At 44.8% G+C, this 16,674-nt stretch overlaps 1 protein-coding gene across 1 annotated transcript in view; it reads right to left on the bottom strand.

Moving 5' to 3' along the window:
• Ppfibp2 (PPFIA binding protein 2) overlaps positions 1-16,674 on the bottom strand; it is a 147,216-nt gene that overhangs the window by 84,751 nt on the left and 45,791 nt on the right. Inside the window, exon 3 of the mRNA XM_051149173.1 lies at positions 6,618-6,832. Within this exon, the coding sequence (XP_051005130.1) occupies positions 6,618-6,832 (215 nt within the window). The remainder of the gene's footprint in view (positions 1-6,617; positions 6,833-16,674) is intronic.

Here is a 16,674-nt window from a genome sequence, read left to right as displayed (position 1 = left end):
CACGGGAAGGAAGGAAGGAAGGAAGGAAAGAAGATAGACAGACAGACAGACTGACCGACCAGATCTTACAGATACTGAAACTAAGCTGTTATTTCCAGTAGGAAACTGAGTGTCAGAGTACAGGAGAAGATGAAGCACTGGCCTTGCCTTGGTTCACCTCGCTTTCACAGGCCTAGGCTCATTGACCTGGACACCTGCTGTATTACAAAGGAAACCTGGCCTCCTGGGATGGGGCTTGGGGATGTGCATGCGCCCCAGTCCCAGCCTCTTGGAGTAAGCATCTTTGCCAACCGCTGGCCCACATCCTGCAATCCTGCCTTGACTTGCCGTTGGCTGGGCTCCCCTGCCCCTTTTCTGACTTCATCTTGAACTTTGACCAGGATCTCCTCAGCCCACACCCACAGTATCAAACAGCAGGATAAACCAGATGCTGGCAGATGAGGGCTGCATGTACCAGAATGCTGGAGAAACACCCACAGCTGCTCCACCTGGAGACTCACGTCAGCTCTGCACTAGCAAATGTGTCTAGCTGAATGCTTGCTTCTGGATGGCCAACCGCTTTAGAAGGCTCCACCCACAGCCAAGCTGACCACAGCAACAAAACTACCCAGCCAACCAAACAGGTATGGAAAAGCAGACACACCCCTTGCAAACCACATGAAAGCCCTTTTGAGGCACAGCCAAAAGGAGCAGAAGCAGGCCTAGTGGAACGTTTTTTTGACTTTCTTGTCAGGCCTCTAAGAAACATCACTCTCTCTTCTTAGCTTGAGGACTGTCTGCTGAGGTTCAGAAGCTCTTCTATCCCCACCTGCCTGAGGGGGCATCAACTTGACCTCAGCACAGGACAGAGAAAAGGAAGCTGCCCTGTCTGGAAATGAGCTCTATTTCCATCACAGGACAGATGGAGCAGACTTCCGGGGTGTGGAGGGGAGGGGGTGCTGGCTGCACCTCTGTGAGCACCAACCCCAGCCTCACACTGCCCACCAGACACAAAGGACGAGAGCTCTATTGTAACACTCCCCACTGCCTGCAGGACAGGAGGAGGAGGAGGACTTCGCTGCATCCTCTTGGCCAGTAGCCTCAGCATGCCCTGGACACCAAGAAATTCTTGGTACAAAGGCCTTGTCAATCAGCTTTCCAGGAGTATGTCCAGAATTCCAGACAGACTCTGAGGAAATTTATTTCACTGAGACCCCAGAGAGAAATCCTGGGTCAGAGAGCCCTGCATTTGCCTTTCCAGGCCTGGCGCCCACTTCTCATCCCGCATACTGTCGAGGGACAGGGTGGGGGTCTAGGCCACGGAGCTCTAGAAACTCTCATCTTAGCACTGACTAATCTTAAGCAGGTCTGCTGCTCTTTGCGGTAACCCGGGCAGAATTTGACCAACAAGGCTCTTGCGGGCCATGTTGCCGCAGCCTTGCCTCGGGCCTGCCGAAACCCAAAGGAAGAAGCCTTATGCTCAAACACACCCAGCCTTCCAAATCCGAGGCAGTAGGACCATCTAAGACGTAAGGGGAAGGCGGGCCCAGTACTAGTCAATTTATCCTATTCCAATCAGCAGTCATTCCCCCTGCACCTGATGCTACATCTCTCGCAAGCCTTCATCCTAGGACCTTATGTTATCTGCAGAACCCTGAAGAACAGCAGTAGCAGGAAACCACACTTCCCACGACACAGCCCCTCCTCTCTGGCCAGAGTTCAGTGCTTCTTAGCAAGGGTCATCTGACACAACGGTAGCTAATCCTCAGCTCTGTGGAAGTTTACATCTGGACCAAGGAGACAGCTCAGCGAGTGAAAGCACTTTCTGGGTGTACAAGCCTGATCACCTGAGTTCAGGTCCCCAGAACCCACGTAAAATCCACATGTGGGGTATATCTGTAATCACCACATGCCAATGGTCACATGAGAGGCAAGAGAACAGGAGAATGTCCTGTTAGCTCAGGGGCCCTAAAGCCTAGGGTATCCAGCCAGTGACAGATAAGAAAGACCCTGTCCTAGAAATAAGGCAGAAGGTGGAAACCAATACCCAAGGCTGTCCCCTGACGTCCACATACATGCTGTGGCATGCACACACTCTTACACATAAGCAGGAACATACGCAAAGAAATAGAACTTTTTTTTAAGTTTTACATTTCTATCTCACTGGCAACCTCATATTCTTATGTACCTGGAGGATTTAGCTATGAAGTTATTTAGCAGGTCAATGAGATTCTCTGCTTTGTGGATTTGAGCTTTTGTTTGGTTGTTTTAATGGAGGAGAGTGCTGGGGATGCAGCTCAGTTGGTAAAATGCTTGCTAATATGTACAAGGTCCCAAGTTCAATACCCAATGTCACCTAAAACTAGTTGGATCCTATCATAAGAGCTTGTATCCAAAATATAACGTAAAGAGGAAACTTAGAAATGACTTGCTGTTTAACTATATGAATAACCCCCTCCTTTCTCACTCTTTCATATACATATTTGCTTGGACATTTTGGGACATCTTCATAGGGGTCACTCTTTCCCTCTCCTCTTCTCCTTTCTGAAAGCAGCTGCCTTCTGTAAGCCAGGCCTCAGCTCACCTTGGACTACTTATTATGACAAACTGAAGTCGATGTAGGGTGAATTTCTCTTGTCTGAAATGCTTGGGACTGGCAGTATTTCAGGTGTTTTCACTTTTGCTTTTTTAAAAAAAGAGGATGATGATGATGAGATGATTACTTACACAGAATCTACTGGCTAAGCATACCTAATCAAAAGATGTAAAATAAAATTTCAAAATATCTGAAATCCAAAGTGTTCCAAATCTAAAACTTTTAGATGTCTTGATGAAGGATGCCCAACTTGTTTTGGGACTAATGCCCTATTATTCTTTCCCAGCCTCCTCTAATGTTCCAGTAGCATCCTGGGCACTGAACCAATGGGAAGTGTGCTGGAGGGTTTCAGAAAAAAAAAAAAATCTCCCCCTTAATTAAAAATAAATAAAAATGGATATACTGATCAAAAGAAACTGATCCACTCTGGACAGAGCTGTACAGCCTTGGTTCCTCAGCTTCATCAACCATAAAGGATACACCTGAGGAAAATTCAGCCTGAGGAGATTGTGGGAAAGAAAAATGGGAGGAGCCAGAGCCAGAGCCATTGTAATCATCTATGGGAGGAGCCAGAGCCCATGGTTTCACATGGCGTGCGCAGCCTCCTCACACTTTCCTAGTGATCTAAACCCTACTGTGACATTGCTTTTTTAGAGAAAGTACCCCAAGAGATAATGAGGTTAAGCAGCAGAGCTGGGACCAACAAAACAGGAACACGCCCCCAATGTAAAGTCTGTGTTGAGCAGGAGGCACAGATCTGTCCTGCCTTGTCCCTCAAACTGCTTCTCTCATTCCAACTCCAATCTTAATCCACATAAAAGACTTCAAACAAACAAACAAACAAACAAACCTGGGTGTGATGGCACAAGCCTTTAGTCCTAGTTTTCAGGAGGCAGAAGCGGAAAGATTTTTACAAGTTCAAGACCAGCCTGATCTACAAAGCACGTTCCAGACAAATCAGGGCTACATAGACCCTGTCTAAACAAGAGGGCATCTTAAAACAAAATCAAGTGGAGCCTCAGTGATTAAAGCAATGCTTTTTAAAATTTAATGAATCAGCTCAAGCTAGTTTAATGCCTCATCTGAAGTCGACATCTTTTCACAAGCTCCTAACTAAATAGAGCAAAGTTTGTGTGACGAGTCTTTCACCGCAAGGAGCAATCTAAGGCGCCTAGTGACCCGGCCACGGCTCTGAATTAGTGGTTGCACCGAGAAGACCTGGTGTGGAATGTGTGCAGAGTCGAGTGCAAACTGACCTTAGCTCAGCCAGACCTGAAACGCAGACAGGCCATTTCTGCTCAGAATCCAACCCTTAACATGCAGCTCTGGTTTCCTGGAATGTTTATGTGAACTTCTGACCCGAGGAAAGCACACCATTCATAGGTGGCTGAGAGGCATTACTCTAAAAGATTTATGAACGCAACAGCCTGTAGGGGAGTCAGTCGGTCTTAAGCAGTGGATTATTGCAACCATTGTAAATAATCAGCCCCTAAAAACTATGCAAACCTGCACACAAAGCGTTTCCCCGAGCATGAGCATGTCATCTGCATTTGGAACAATTATTTTTAATATACATTCCCAAAATATTTTAAAAGTTGGATCAATTTTTTTCTTGCTACATATTAAAAATACTGATGAGTTGTGTGAATTGTGACATAGAAGTCAACCCATGAACCTACTAGAGGGAGGAATGGGTACCTAGGTATTTGATGTGTGGCTCTTCCAGAACTATGAGGAAGAGAAAAGACCCAAACAGTTAAGAGTGATGGAGAGCTACAAGCTCCTAAAACCCTACGGCCTGAGAAGCATAGCGCTTAGGAAAACATACACCCAAACAAAATAAAGGGTCGTTTCAATATGCTAATACCAAAACACCAACAGAAAAATGAGCACAGATATGAACAGAGGGCAAAACAGGCTTGCCCAAGGGGTTGAGGGGGTATCCAGGTTGTGTGGGAAGAAAATGTAGAACTATTTTTGGATTTATCCTTTCAGATCTTCCATCTGAACATTTTACTTTGATAATTTAGCTGTATTAGTAAAGCAATCCGTATGTGACCATGTATATATATATGGAATTTTTCATGCAGGGTATTAGATTAAAAGCTTAGAAACTATAGAGAATATTAATAAGTTAATAAAAGAACATTTGTCTTTTCACTGGAGGAAAAAATGTACAAAAACAGCAGTAAACCTTTTCCCTTATGAAACTTCTAAGGCCATTTTTTAATCTTGGTGATTACTTCTGACCTCAGGACAACATGGGAGCAGACTTTGCTTCAAACTTGGCCATTGGAAATAAAAACAATGAAATTCTTCTGAAAAGAGATTTGGAAAACTGTGTCAAAGGCTTAAAGATATTAACATTTTTGGATTACAGTTGGCAGGCTTAGCCAACTGCTCAGAGAATACCTAATCACTGTTATTCGTTGCTTATCTAAAATTCAAGTTTAACTGAACATTCTAGATTTTAAATGGTGACTTTATTGATCCCTGCAATGATACTTCTAGAAAATTCTAGAGGCAAAATAGGATAGTCATTGCAGCAATGCTTAAAATAATCTAAATGTCAGTATTAGAAAGACTGTCACATAAATGGAGGTACACCCATGTAAGATGACCAAGGGACATATGTTTACTATAAACTGTACCATGGAGAAGAAAGACAAGAAACGGATGAGCTACAGGCAGACAGGACTTCTGTTCAGAAAGAAGTGTCAATGATTGTGACAGAAAGGTTCTGGACAGAACTGAAAGGGAGCCAGCAAAAGTAAGACCTTGGAGGGTCATGTAGGAAGTCAGAGATCAGAAGATGTGTTTGTTAGGACTCTTGTGATTAGATAGGGCTATCTCGACAGTCCAAGCTATGTGCCCTATTTTAAGAGCAGTTTGTTTGACACTGTATTCTGTCTTCTTTCCTCCTCTTCATGTTTAAGGTCATAAACATATTCACAGGCCTGGCCATTGCCACAAGGCATCTTTGAGAGACCATTATACTGCCTACTGCCCTGGTACAGGTGCATGGCACAGGCACCAGGCAGGCAGCCTATATAATGAGAATATTGAATAACACATGTAATGAAGGTAATGAGGAACTGGTCAGTGTTGAGGAAGGCATGGGATGAGACGTGCTGACAGATCCCTCTAGAACCGAAAGGAGACTGGGACATCTGGGATGGAGGCTGTTTAATCATAAATGACATGATTTATGGATAAGGATGTCTCAGCTTCCAAGATCAACCTCTCCCTCCAAGTTTAATGTTCCTATTTCTGCCTCCCACCTCGGTACAAGGTCTGCCGGGCTCTAGCATTAGAAACCTGTACCCCAGCCTTCATCCTCAAATTGAGCTTAGGTGGCCAGGCTAGTGCACACTCCTTCACTCCCTCATCCTTTCCCTGGCTTCCCAGCACCCTTCCTCTAGCCCTCCAATGGCCACATCCCAATTGACCTCAATGAGCCAGCTCCTCACCTTCCCCACTCCAGATAATATGAGTTCTCCCAGACTGATCTGCCCATGTTTATGGGAAAACATGGAAGCTAAAGCCATAGCAAGTCTGCAGAGTGATCATTCAGTCCCTCCCTCTACAGACCAGCAAGTCCCCAGGCCTGTACAGGAGAAAGCAGAAGTCCAAAAAAAAAATCTCTATTGCACTTTGGAGCAAAAGGTAGTTCTAGGGCAAGGATCATACGCAGAAACAAAGAAATGAATGAAGCAAGCAGGGTTTAGGTTATGGGTTAAAATGCCACTAAGGGACTCTAGCAAATCACACATTTAAGAGTGTCTGTCTGACCCTGGATTTCCTCCCTTCAGAAGAGAGTGACTGTAGACCTCAAGAAGCCATAAGGAATGGCTTACATAACTTGACTAGGATTTTTATTCCTGCTGAAGACCACCTGATGGAGATGTGCCCAAAGCTATATAGAAGTGGGGCAGGGCTGGGAGATGCAGAGAGATAGCTTCAGCTCTGGCCACTGGTAATACCCCATTGCTCCATAATTATGTGTCCCACAATTCCCTTATCAGGCCATAAACCAACTCACCAAGCTGTCCTCAAACCATTCCTTTATGTAAGCAGCGGTTGGGCCAGGGATCTGGCTCAGGAGGGCTTCTCTATCCTCAGGAAGTACCAGCATCTCCAGGGACAGTCTCAGGTCCTCGATGAGATGGAGCACGGGTACAGAGCTCATGCAGGAGGGTGGAGGAGACAGTCCAGGCTCACAGGTACCATCACCAATATCTGCACCTGCTTTAGTGCCTGGAACAAAAGAGGCAGAGACCTTGGTGAGAAGAGTGGATGTCAGAGTCAGTGACCTTCTCAAGACACTGACAATGAGAGGTACAGGGGAAGGGCTGGAGGCTCGCTCCTGCCTCACATGGAAATACTTCACATGGAAATGTGGCAGCATCGTTATACTGAGCTGCAATGACAGGAAGAGAGGCCCATCAGAGCTGGGTATAGCCCATGGAGTCTGATATACAAAGCTAGGCATGAAGACAACTGATAAAACACAGCCAGCCCTCACCAGCAACTACCACCAGTGAGACCCAATTCTTCACCTTTTACAACTGTATTTGTTTTCTCTTAAGTCAGTGTAAGACTGCACAGATGGCCACTCCAAACTCCTCCCATCTGCTTATGGGCATTCCATTCCTCTCCCTGGGCTGGCCTAGTTGCTGCTACCACTGGAATACCACAGAAATAACTGTGCCAATCACAGTCCGGGGCTTAAGAGGACTGATACCCCCTGCTCTTCATGTCCAGTGCTAATACCTTATAAAAAGGCCAGCTACCCTACAGGAAAGACAGCCCCAACTGCCATGGACCATCTCACTGCTGTTACAGACTTTCAATGAAGCCATCCTTGGTCCTCCAAATCCAGATGAGCCACCCCAGAGAGCAAAACATGAGCCATCCCTACGGAACACTACCACAATCACGGAATGATAAAGGAACAAATGGCAAGGGCTGACTTGAGTTAGCTGGGTTAGTTGATCGTACTAATGGACAAGGATTACTACACTCATTCTGGTGATGGATTATAGTGAAGTAGACTTGTTCTGGATGCTCCAGATGGGAGACTGCTGTATTCAAACTGTATTAGTTCTATGCATATCCACAGCCCATCTACCCATGGTGGACTGCACGGACTCTCTGAGCAGAGTCTACGCCAAGCATAGCTGAGTCCCCAGTGTCCAGTAGATGCTGACACACAATTAGTTCAAATGACTGCACATATACTCAAGTGGATGGCTAAAGAGAGAGAAATGACTGCCAAGATTTCCTCAGAGCTCTGGGATGTGGGGTCAGTTCCTTCTAATTTAGTACGTCTAAAATAGGACTGGTTTTGTCCTTCTAAACCCTATCATTCAACTACAGAAAAGCCCAAACTGACCTCACAGAGTGCAGCACATGCTCTCAGTAATATGAAATATTTTATAAAAATGTAGTTTAAAGGATCACTTTTTTTTTTTTTTTTTAAGGGCACTTGGATTGTAAAGCCAATAGGGTCCGATGCTTAAAGTTAGGACTATTCTAGAGAATGGGAGCTGGCGGACCACTATGCCCATGGGTCTGGCATCTAATTTCTGGTCCCTTTATACTTTTAGAACCCAGCATCACCCTTGCCAGGCAGTTTGGGAAGGAAAACTCCACACAGACGGAAACAATTACCACAGGATTTGATTGCCAGTTTTTGCCTTCTGAAAAATGTATGGCAGAGGGGATCATGGGTCACAGTCCACAAACAAGTCAGGCTCCGGGGAGCTAGGACACGGCACAAGTGACCGTGCTCTGGTGTGTGTGTGTGTGTGTGTGTGTGTGTGTGTGTGTGTGTGTGTGTGTGTGTGTGTGTGTGTGTGTTTTCAGTGCCTTCTGGGTCCTATGGATCCAATTTAGAGCTGAGTGGGAACTGCACAAGCCAAATCTCGGGGAAGAAAATGACAGAAACTCAGCAAGCCCTCCAACCCCCACACAACTGCTCAGCAGTCACTCTTCTGCTTTCTGAACACATATTCATTCTGTTTTTAATGTAAGGGGTGTGTGTGTGTGTGTACATGTCATGGTAAAAGTGCAGCAATCAGGACAATTTAGGGGAGGCAGTTTTTTTCCTTCCACTGTGGGTCCCAGGAATTGAGCTCAGGACATTGGGCTTGCATAGCAAGTGTTTTAGCTCACTGAGCCATCTTTCAGGCCAACACTCTAATTACAGAGAGTTTCATATAGGTGAAGCGTACAGTGAGTTGGGCTGCAAGAGAGTGAAAATAAAGGGTGTTTTAAAATCAACTTTTTGTGATAGTGTGGCCTTGGGTATTTTATATCAGATACAAATATAAAATTTTGAGGCATGAGGATTGTGTATAAATACTAAAGTATAAAGTAGATAAAAATTGGATTAAGATTTGATAAGCACAAAAGTAACAGAGCAAAATATAACAAAACACTGCACACCTACTATATATAGCTAATTTCTGCTACATAAAAAAGTATGCCTGAAAGCACTACTTATAACATTTATAATAAAACATTAATAGATCCTTCATAAGGAGACACCTTATGAATCAGTTAAAAAAAAAAAAAAGGCCCAATTCACTTTTCTTTTCACACACAAAACAGGCATAGGGCTTAACATAACTTACTCTGGGGCATCTACAAGAACACAAATAGAAAATTAAAATATAGAGATAAGATGTTTTCTAGGTAGTTCATGGAACATTTTAAATGTTCAGTTTTTCATGAATAAAATTATCAAAGTTGAAAATGCAATGATCAATGTTGACAAACATCCAGTGAGAACACTCAAGGCCTGTTAAGAGACACAAAAATTGGCCCAATTTGGGAAGATACTGTAAAAATATTCATACCTCTTTAATTAGCAATTCCAATTTTACAAACCTAACCTAAGAAAATAAAAGCAAATGTGAGTCAAAGATTAACACACAATAATCATCTCAGTGGTGTACTAATTCTGAAAAAAGTAGGGTAAAACCCACCAACTAGGTGAGTATTTAAATTCCTTCTAGAATATTCAAAGCTATAATTCATATGTTTCTATATATGTGTGTGTGTGTGTGTGTGTGTGTATGTGTGTGTGAAATAACAGTCCGAGGAAACTGAAGCATGAGGTCCTGTACTAATTTGTAAACTACATAATTAAGGGAGTAAGGAGATGGCACTGGCTGACCTCCCAGTGGACCTGGTTCAATTCCCAACACTCATATGACCCCTCACAGTTACCCAACTCCAGCCCCAGGGGATCTGATTTCCTATTCTGCCCTCCATGGGCACAGCATGCAGGTGGTACACAGACATACTTGCAGGCAAAACACCCGTAACACATAAGATAAATAACCAAAAAATACTTTAAGAAAGAAAGCATAATTAAAGCATATGAATGTTTAAACATCTACATAGAATAATTTTTAAATGTTGGCCATGACTTTCAGAAGTGAGAGATTGCAACCTGGCATTTAGTTTGCACAGGTACTCCAGGTTTAAACATGTTTTATAAATCCTTACTGGATATTAGACAATGCCAGCACAAGAGATTTCGGGAGTGAGTGTGTGTGTGTGTGTGTGTGTGTGTGTGTGTGTGTGTGTGGTATTTGTGTACTATAAATGTATGCAAGTCTGTTCACGTCATTTCTTTGAGCTCATGGCTTCAGTTTGACTGCCCAGCCAATGAGTTCTGGCATCTGATTGTTCCCCCTACTCACCCTCCCACCCTCCCCAGCACTGCAGTTTCATGTGCACGCACCAGGCCTGGCTTTCACATGGGTGCTGGAGTTCTGCACTCAAGTCTTCACATTTACCCAGCATGCACTTACTCACAGAGCCAGCCATCTCATCACACCTCTGGCCCTTCTTTAAATATTAAAGGGTGAGTGAATACAAACACATGTTCTCCCTGTGCCCTGATGAGCTTTATTTCATACAGTAATTGTCAAGTGAAGAACTGGTATATTTTCAAGCAATCTCTGAAATCTACTGCTGAGTCACATGCTCTGTTGGAAAGCATGCAAGGTCACGGGGGTGGTGGCAGGGAGGTGGTGTCAACTACAGAAGCATAGGTCCCACTTCAGAGAATCAAATTTATTTAATTGGTCTCAGATGTGATCTAAGGCATGAAAGGGTTTCCAGGTATTCTAAGATGAAGCCAAAGCGGAGATGATTGCATTAGAAGGTCACTCAACCAATGCTGGTTTCTGACGCCTACACAGGATATCTGGAAATGTTCATTTTAAAAAGTAAACTCCAAGCTTACTCTAGATATAGCAATTTTATTTAATTTGCTTAATTTAATGATCAAATGATTGTCGAGGATAAGACAAAAGGAGAAGCACAAATTTTTGTTAGTAGTGGTTAATAACAGCTTACTTGCTAGGAGCCTACCTTCTATGGAGTGAAGTCTGCAGCCAGAGGCCAAGTTCACTTTGCTGTGTGTTTGGGGTGGAATGCATGACGGACACTGCTTATGATCCTAATCACAGCTTCAGGTTAAGCCAATGTCTCAGGTCAGTCATACAGCAGAGCAAATGTTTTCATCTGTGTTTGTATGGAGTATTCACACCACCTGATCCCGTCTCTATATTCTAGTTCCTGATGCCTGTCAATGTGTCTGTCACCTCACACGGATCAAGGCCTTTATGGGCGTAACTGAGGTAACCCAGGCGGTGCTTAGAGTTATGATTAGCCATTCCTTGGTCTGCAGAAGGAGAAATAGGCCACGCGTTTTGGAATGCCACGGAACTCTGACAATCATTTTGCAGGAATACTCAGCAAATTATATAGAGAAAAACTTCTAAGATACCTATAAGTACAAAAGTGCATGTACACATACACACCACTTCCACAGCCATGGACCTGAAGGGGACCTTTGGAGCTCAGAACCTCTGTGGTAAAAGCAACTGAGTAGTGTTTGGCCTATAAGTCACTGCCAAATCCTCCATGGGCTATGGTCTGCGCTTTTTGGTTTTACAATTTTTATTTGTAACTTTAATTATATGTATGTAGGTACAACTGTGTGAGTTTGTGCATGTGAGTGCAGTGCCTGCAGAGGCCAGAAGAGGGCAGTAGATCGCTAGAAAGCTGCTAGTTTACCCTGGTTCTGGGAACTGAAGTCAAGTCCACTGTGAGAGCAGGGCACTCTCAACTGCTGAGCCATCACTTTACCCTCCTAAGGCCTGAGCTTCAATGGGCCATTTGAGGGAAGGGGAGATGCCTTTAGGCCTGAGCAAAAGGTGAGAATGAATGGAAGGTCTCTGTATAAAGCCAGGATACAGAAGTAAATAACCTCAGCCAATCAATTTTAAAACCACAGTTTTAACACTTGGGTTTGGAAGTAGAATAAGAACACACAAACAAGTGAGCATTTATGTAAAATACCCATAATTTGAGGGGCCAAAGTCCAGCACTTAAGGGCTGAGGCAGTACCCCAGTTGTAGAGTGCCTGCCCAGCATGCAGGAGGCCCTGGCTTTAATCCCTAGCACCATACACAAATACATGAATAAAAAGTCCACCATCTTCTATGAGTCCTTGAGGATTGCTGAAATCCACCTGACAAAAATAATCACCAGCGACAGAGAAAATGCAAATTAACTACACTCACAAGTTGGTGTAACGAAAAATAGGGGTCGCTGCATGTAACAAGCAGAAAAACATGCACGCCTATGAGTGCACATGGAATATTAGTGAATGGTAGTGATGGTTTATCTAGGCGATCCATCATGCAAGCATTGGTAAACTTCACTCCACGAGTAAATGCAACGAACGCAAGGTAAAAATCAATTTAAAATATATAATGTTTCTTTCTTTCTTTCCTCCTTTTTTTTTTTTTTTTGGTTTTTCGAGACAGAGTTTCTCTGTGTAGCCTGGACTGTCCTGGACCCATTTTGTAGACCAGGCTGGCCTTGAACTCATAGCGATCCACCTGCCTCTGCCTCCTGAGTGCTGGGATTAAAAGGCGTGCACCACCACACCCGGCTATGATGTTTCTTTTTTAAAGTGAAATTCTGAAGAATGCATTTATAAAAGTAGGAAAATAAACAGATATCAAAAAAATTAAATACAGATCAAAAAGGATAGGTGTGCAGTGCAGAGATTATCAGTATGTACATATGTAACTATTCACAGAATAACATATACAACTAAGCACACACATGCATGGCAACTGATTGATAAACCCAAAAGTAGCTAATTCAAAGTAGTAACAAAAAGACTATCTCTAGTGAGCCTGATCCTAATACAAAGGCGGCGCAGGTAGTATTAAGAATAAACACAGCGGGCTGGGCATGGTGGTGCTCACCTTTAATCCCAGCACTCGGAAGGCAGAGGCGGATCACTGTGAGTTCGAGGCCAGCTTAGCCTACAAAGTGAGTCTGTGGGAAGGATTGTAAACTTTGTAAAAGCAGTCTTGGCGGGCTTTGCCCTTGGACACACCGCGGATACTCCCTGAGATTAACCTTGAGATAGACTGGGTGGAGCCATCCTGGGCCTAGAATTCAAGAAGCGGACCTGGGGACTCCACCTGGACTATTGTGTTTCTAATCGACCCTCAATGGGAGAGGGAGACCGCCCCTTGCACAGGACAGGCAGGCGGAGGGGGGAGAGCAGCTGCACGGTCAGACCAGGCTTGAGCGCGCATGGGTCGGAAAAAGGATCAGCGAACAGGCCGTACCAGCACGCAGACCAGAGACATCTAGGGACCCATCCCGTGGAACGGATACCGAAAGGTTCACTCTTGTTTCCCTTTAACCTTTTTTCCCTCTTGTGTAAGCTAGTTGAGTTGTATAATAAAGTTTGATTGTTAAGAAACAGAGCCAACAGTGAGTCCAACAGCATGGCTACACAGAGAGACCCTGTCTCAGGAAAAAAAAAAAAAGAAAGAATAAACCCGGGGCCTGGGGAGACTGCACTAGCCTGAGGACCTGAATCCCAGCCTCAGCACACACACACAAGCCACGTGTGGGATCGGGCATCAGTGTTTACAGCACAGGAAGTCAGAGACAGGAGGCGCCCTGGGGCTGCCTGGCCAGCCAGCCTTGCCAAATCAGCACACTCAAAGCCTCGGGAAAGGACTGCATCCCATAAAACAAGGTGGCCTAAGGACATGGCTCAATTGCTGAAGACCTGGTCATGCAAGGATGGGGACCAGAGTTTAGATCCCCAGTACCAGAAAGAACCAGAACGTGGCGGTCACACCTGCCGTCCCAGGATTTGGAGGAGACGATAAGGACCAAGAGGCTTGTCCCTGCTACTGCAGTCAATTGGTGAGCCAGGCTTAGTGAGAGACCCTGTCTCAAAAATTAAGTTCGAGAGCAATAGAAGACACTGATGTCTAGTCTGTTCTCTATATAAATGTGAATCTGCACATATCCAGATACACACACGCTGAAAAGGACCCAAGACTAACTTCTGACCTACACTTACAGGGACACATGTATATGCACTTGTACCTGAGTGCATGAACACACACACACACACACACAAATGATTTTTAAAATTTTGGAGCAGTATGCATACATGTATGTATGTATTTTACTTAGAGACAATATCCTCCTATGTCTGGCCTCAAAGTCATCACAATCCTCTTGCCTCAGCCTCTTGCATGCTAAGGTGATGCATGTACCCAGCTTGCAAATTTCTTCTGAACAGAAGAGCTGTTACAGGGCTCTCAACCTAAACTCTGAAGGGGAATCAGGCAGCAGAGGGGGTGTGCTGTTACTGCTGACTGGCTTCGCTGATGTTCCTCAGAGGAACGGATAAGACCAGCTAACAAGTACTGGATGACAGCCATATCCTCAGCCATGAACTCCATGGCTGATTTTCAAGGGCCAAAGGAACCATCTCAGTCTCGACCAGAACTTTCCCACTCCCATGAAATCTTTGTTTCTTCCTTCACCCATAGCCAGACACTAATCAGGGCTGGCGGGAGGCCCAGAAGATGGGTAACCACTTCCTTAGCTGTCCCAAAACAGTCTTGGCCCCCTCTATCAGTAAGTACAGCTTAGAGATAACTGCTTGCGTGACCTTCTGCCAAAGCAGAGAGGAATAAGTGGCCCTCTGTGTCCTGACCATGGGGCTCTGGTCCTATGCCAGGAGGGGCTTGACAGAGGAGCACTAAACCTGTGTGTCCACACAGTAAAGGCCTATGTAAGCTCAGCATCCATGTCGGTGCTCCTCCATCCACCGGGGATGTAATCAGGCAACACATGGCTGCATTTCCACTGCCAACAACACAATTCGATTACAGTATTATCTGCAGATGAAGTCATGGAGACTATCAAAAAGGAAGACTGAACAGAAGGTTAACATCCTCCTGCAAGCTCCAACAATGGTCTCTGTATTAGAAACAAGTCATCACTGACACTGGCCCAAGGGTCTTTAACCGTTGCCTCCTCTCGGCTTTCTCCCACAGATATCTGGGATTTTAATCTATAGGGATTTCATACCTGTACCCATTCAGATTTCAAGAAATTGTGTTTATAAGATTAACAGTTCTGCATTTCTTTTTGCACTTACAAAAACCAATTTCTATCTTGCAAGCCCCCCACTCCCACCCCAGCCACTGATCTCCTTGCGAGGAATATCATCACACTGAGGCTCTGCACGGGGTGGGGCATACTTGACAGCAGGACAGACTTGTCCAGTAGGACAGTCCTATTGTCCTCACCACGTGTAACAACAACAACGATCAGTATTACTTCCATTAATTGAAAAGTATTTTTGCCTTTTAATAGTGAAAGTAACATTAATAATTAATATCAATAAAGCAGAGCTGTTGTAGACCAACTGAGTACTTACCCAGTACCAGGCCACTAAAGTACCTAATCATCAGTAATTTGGTCCTCACAATAATGAGATAGACAACAGTGATGCCGCTACTTCATTTCCATGGAAACTTGAGCTGTGGAAGGATTGTGCAGCTGTCAAAGACACCATGGAGGAAGCAACTGGCTCAAATGGAAGGCTTAACTCCACAGACCACAGTCACAATTACACAAGTTCTAAGCTCACAGTCCCAGCCTTCTTGAAAGTGAGGCTGGTATTAGAAGTCTTGAGGCAAAGTGTTCTGAAGATAGGCATTCGGTGATTGTCATTCTCTCCACTAAGCATGCCAAGAGGCACACGCCCTCCAGACAGTAAGAAACTCATGCTGAATTGTGTCAAATGCTGCTGTGGGCTAACTGCAGCTAAGAGACTATTCATAGGGTTTAGCAACTACTGAGTCTTCAAAACTAATGATGTGACAGTCTTAAAATATAAACTCATCCAAGCTGGAAGATGGTAGCTCACGCCTTTAATCCCAGCACTAGGGAAGCAGAGGTAGGCCGACCTCTGAGTTCAAGGCCAGCCTGGTTCCGGGACAGCCAAGGTCCCTTGTAAGAAACTCTGTCTTGGAAAAACAAACAAACAAACATACTCATCCAAAGGCCCAAGTAGAGAAACTAAGACGAGAGTCAGTATGATGGCGAAGAGAAGACACATACAGTATCTGCCCCCTAACCAGTGAAAGGATTACTCAGTCACGAAAGCAAATAAAATACGGACATGACAGGCGTTTGTTTACTAAACAGCTATTGTGTGCTGCAGACTGGTGGAGAGATGCGGTGGTACAGCCTCTGTCTTCTCGGAATTCACACTCTGGTGCAATAAAAAGGGCGATATGAATGTTAACAGGTAACAAATGTGCTATAAAGACATACGGATAAGGCAGGAGAGATGGCTCAGTCCACACGCAGTGTGCTTGCTCCCCCTACCTCCTGATTTCCCATATAGGCACCCCTACAGCAACAGAGCCTCTGATGCAGTCCTCTCTGTTGCTGACATTACTTACCTGCCCTCTGGAGGCCTTGCCTGGGCTCAGGATCTCCAGGTGAGAATCTGGGACAGGTGTGGAGGGAAGGGGCTTAGGTACAGCCTGTATAGAACCTAGGAGACTCATTTCCTCACTTTCCAGGACATAGCGCCCCCCTCCTTTATCCTGTTCCATAATCCTCCATCCTGGAAGGGCATCTGGACAGGCTCGCTGGGTTTCTGTCTGGAAGCGCTGTGAGAGTTTTGCAGGTGTGCAGACGACTAGGTTCTGATCCCAGCTCTA

This window comes from Acomys russatus, chromosome 7 (assembly GCF_903995435.1).
Source record: "Acomys russatus chromosome 7, mAcoRus1.1, whole genome shotgun sequence".
In the NCBI taxonomy this organism is placed as follows: domain Eukaryota; kingdom Metazoa; phylum Chordata; class Mammalia; order Rodentia; family Muridae; genus Acomys; species Acomys russatus.
This window is presented reverse-complemented; position numbering and strand designations above follow the sequence as displayed.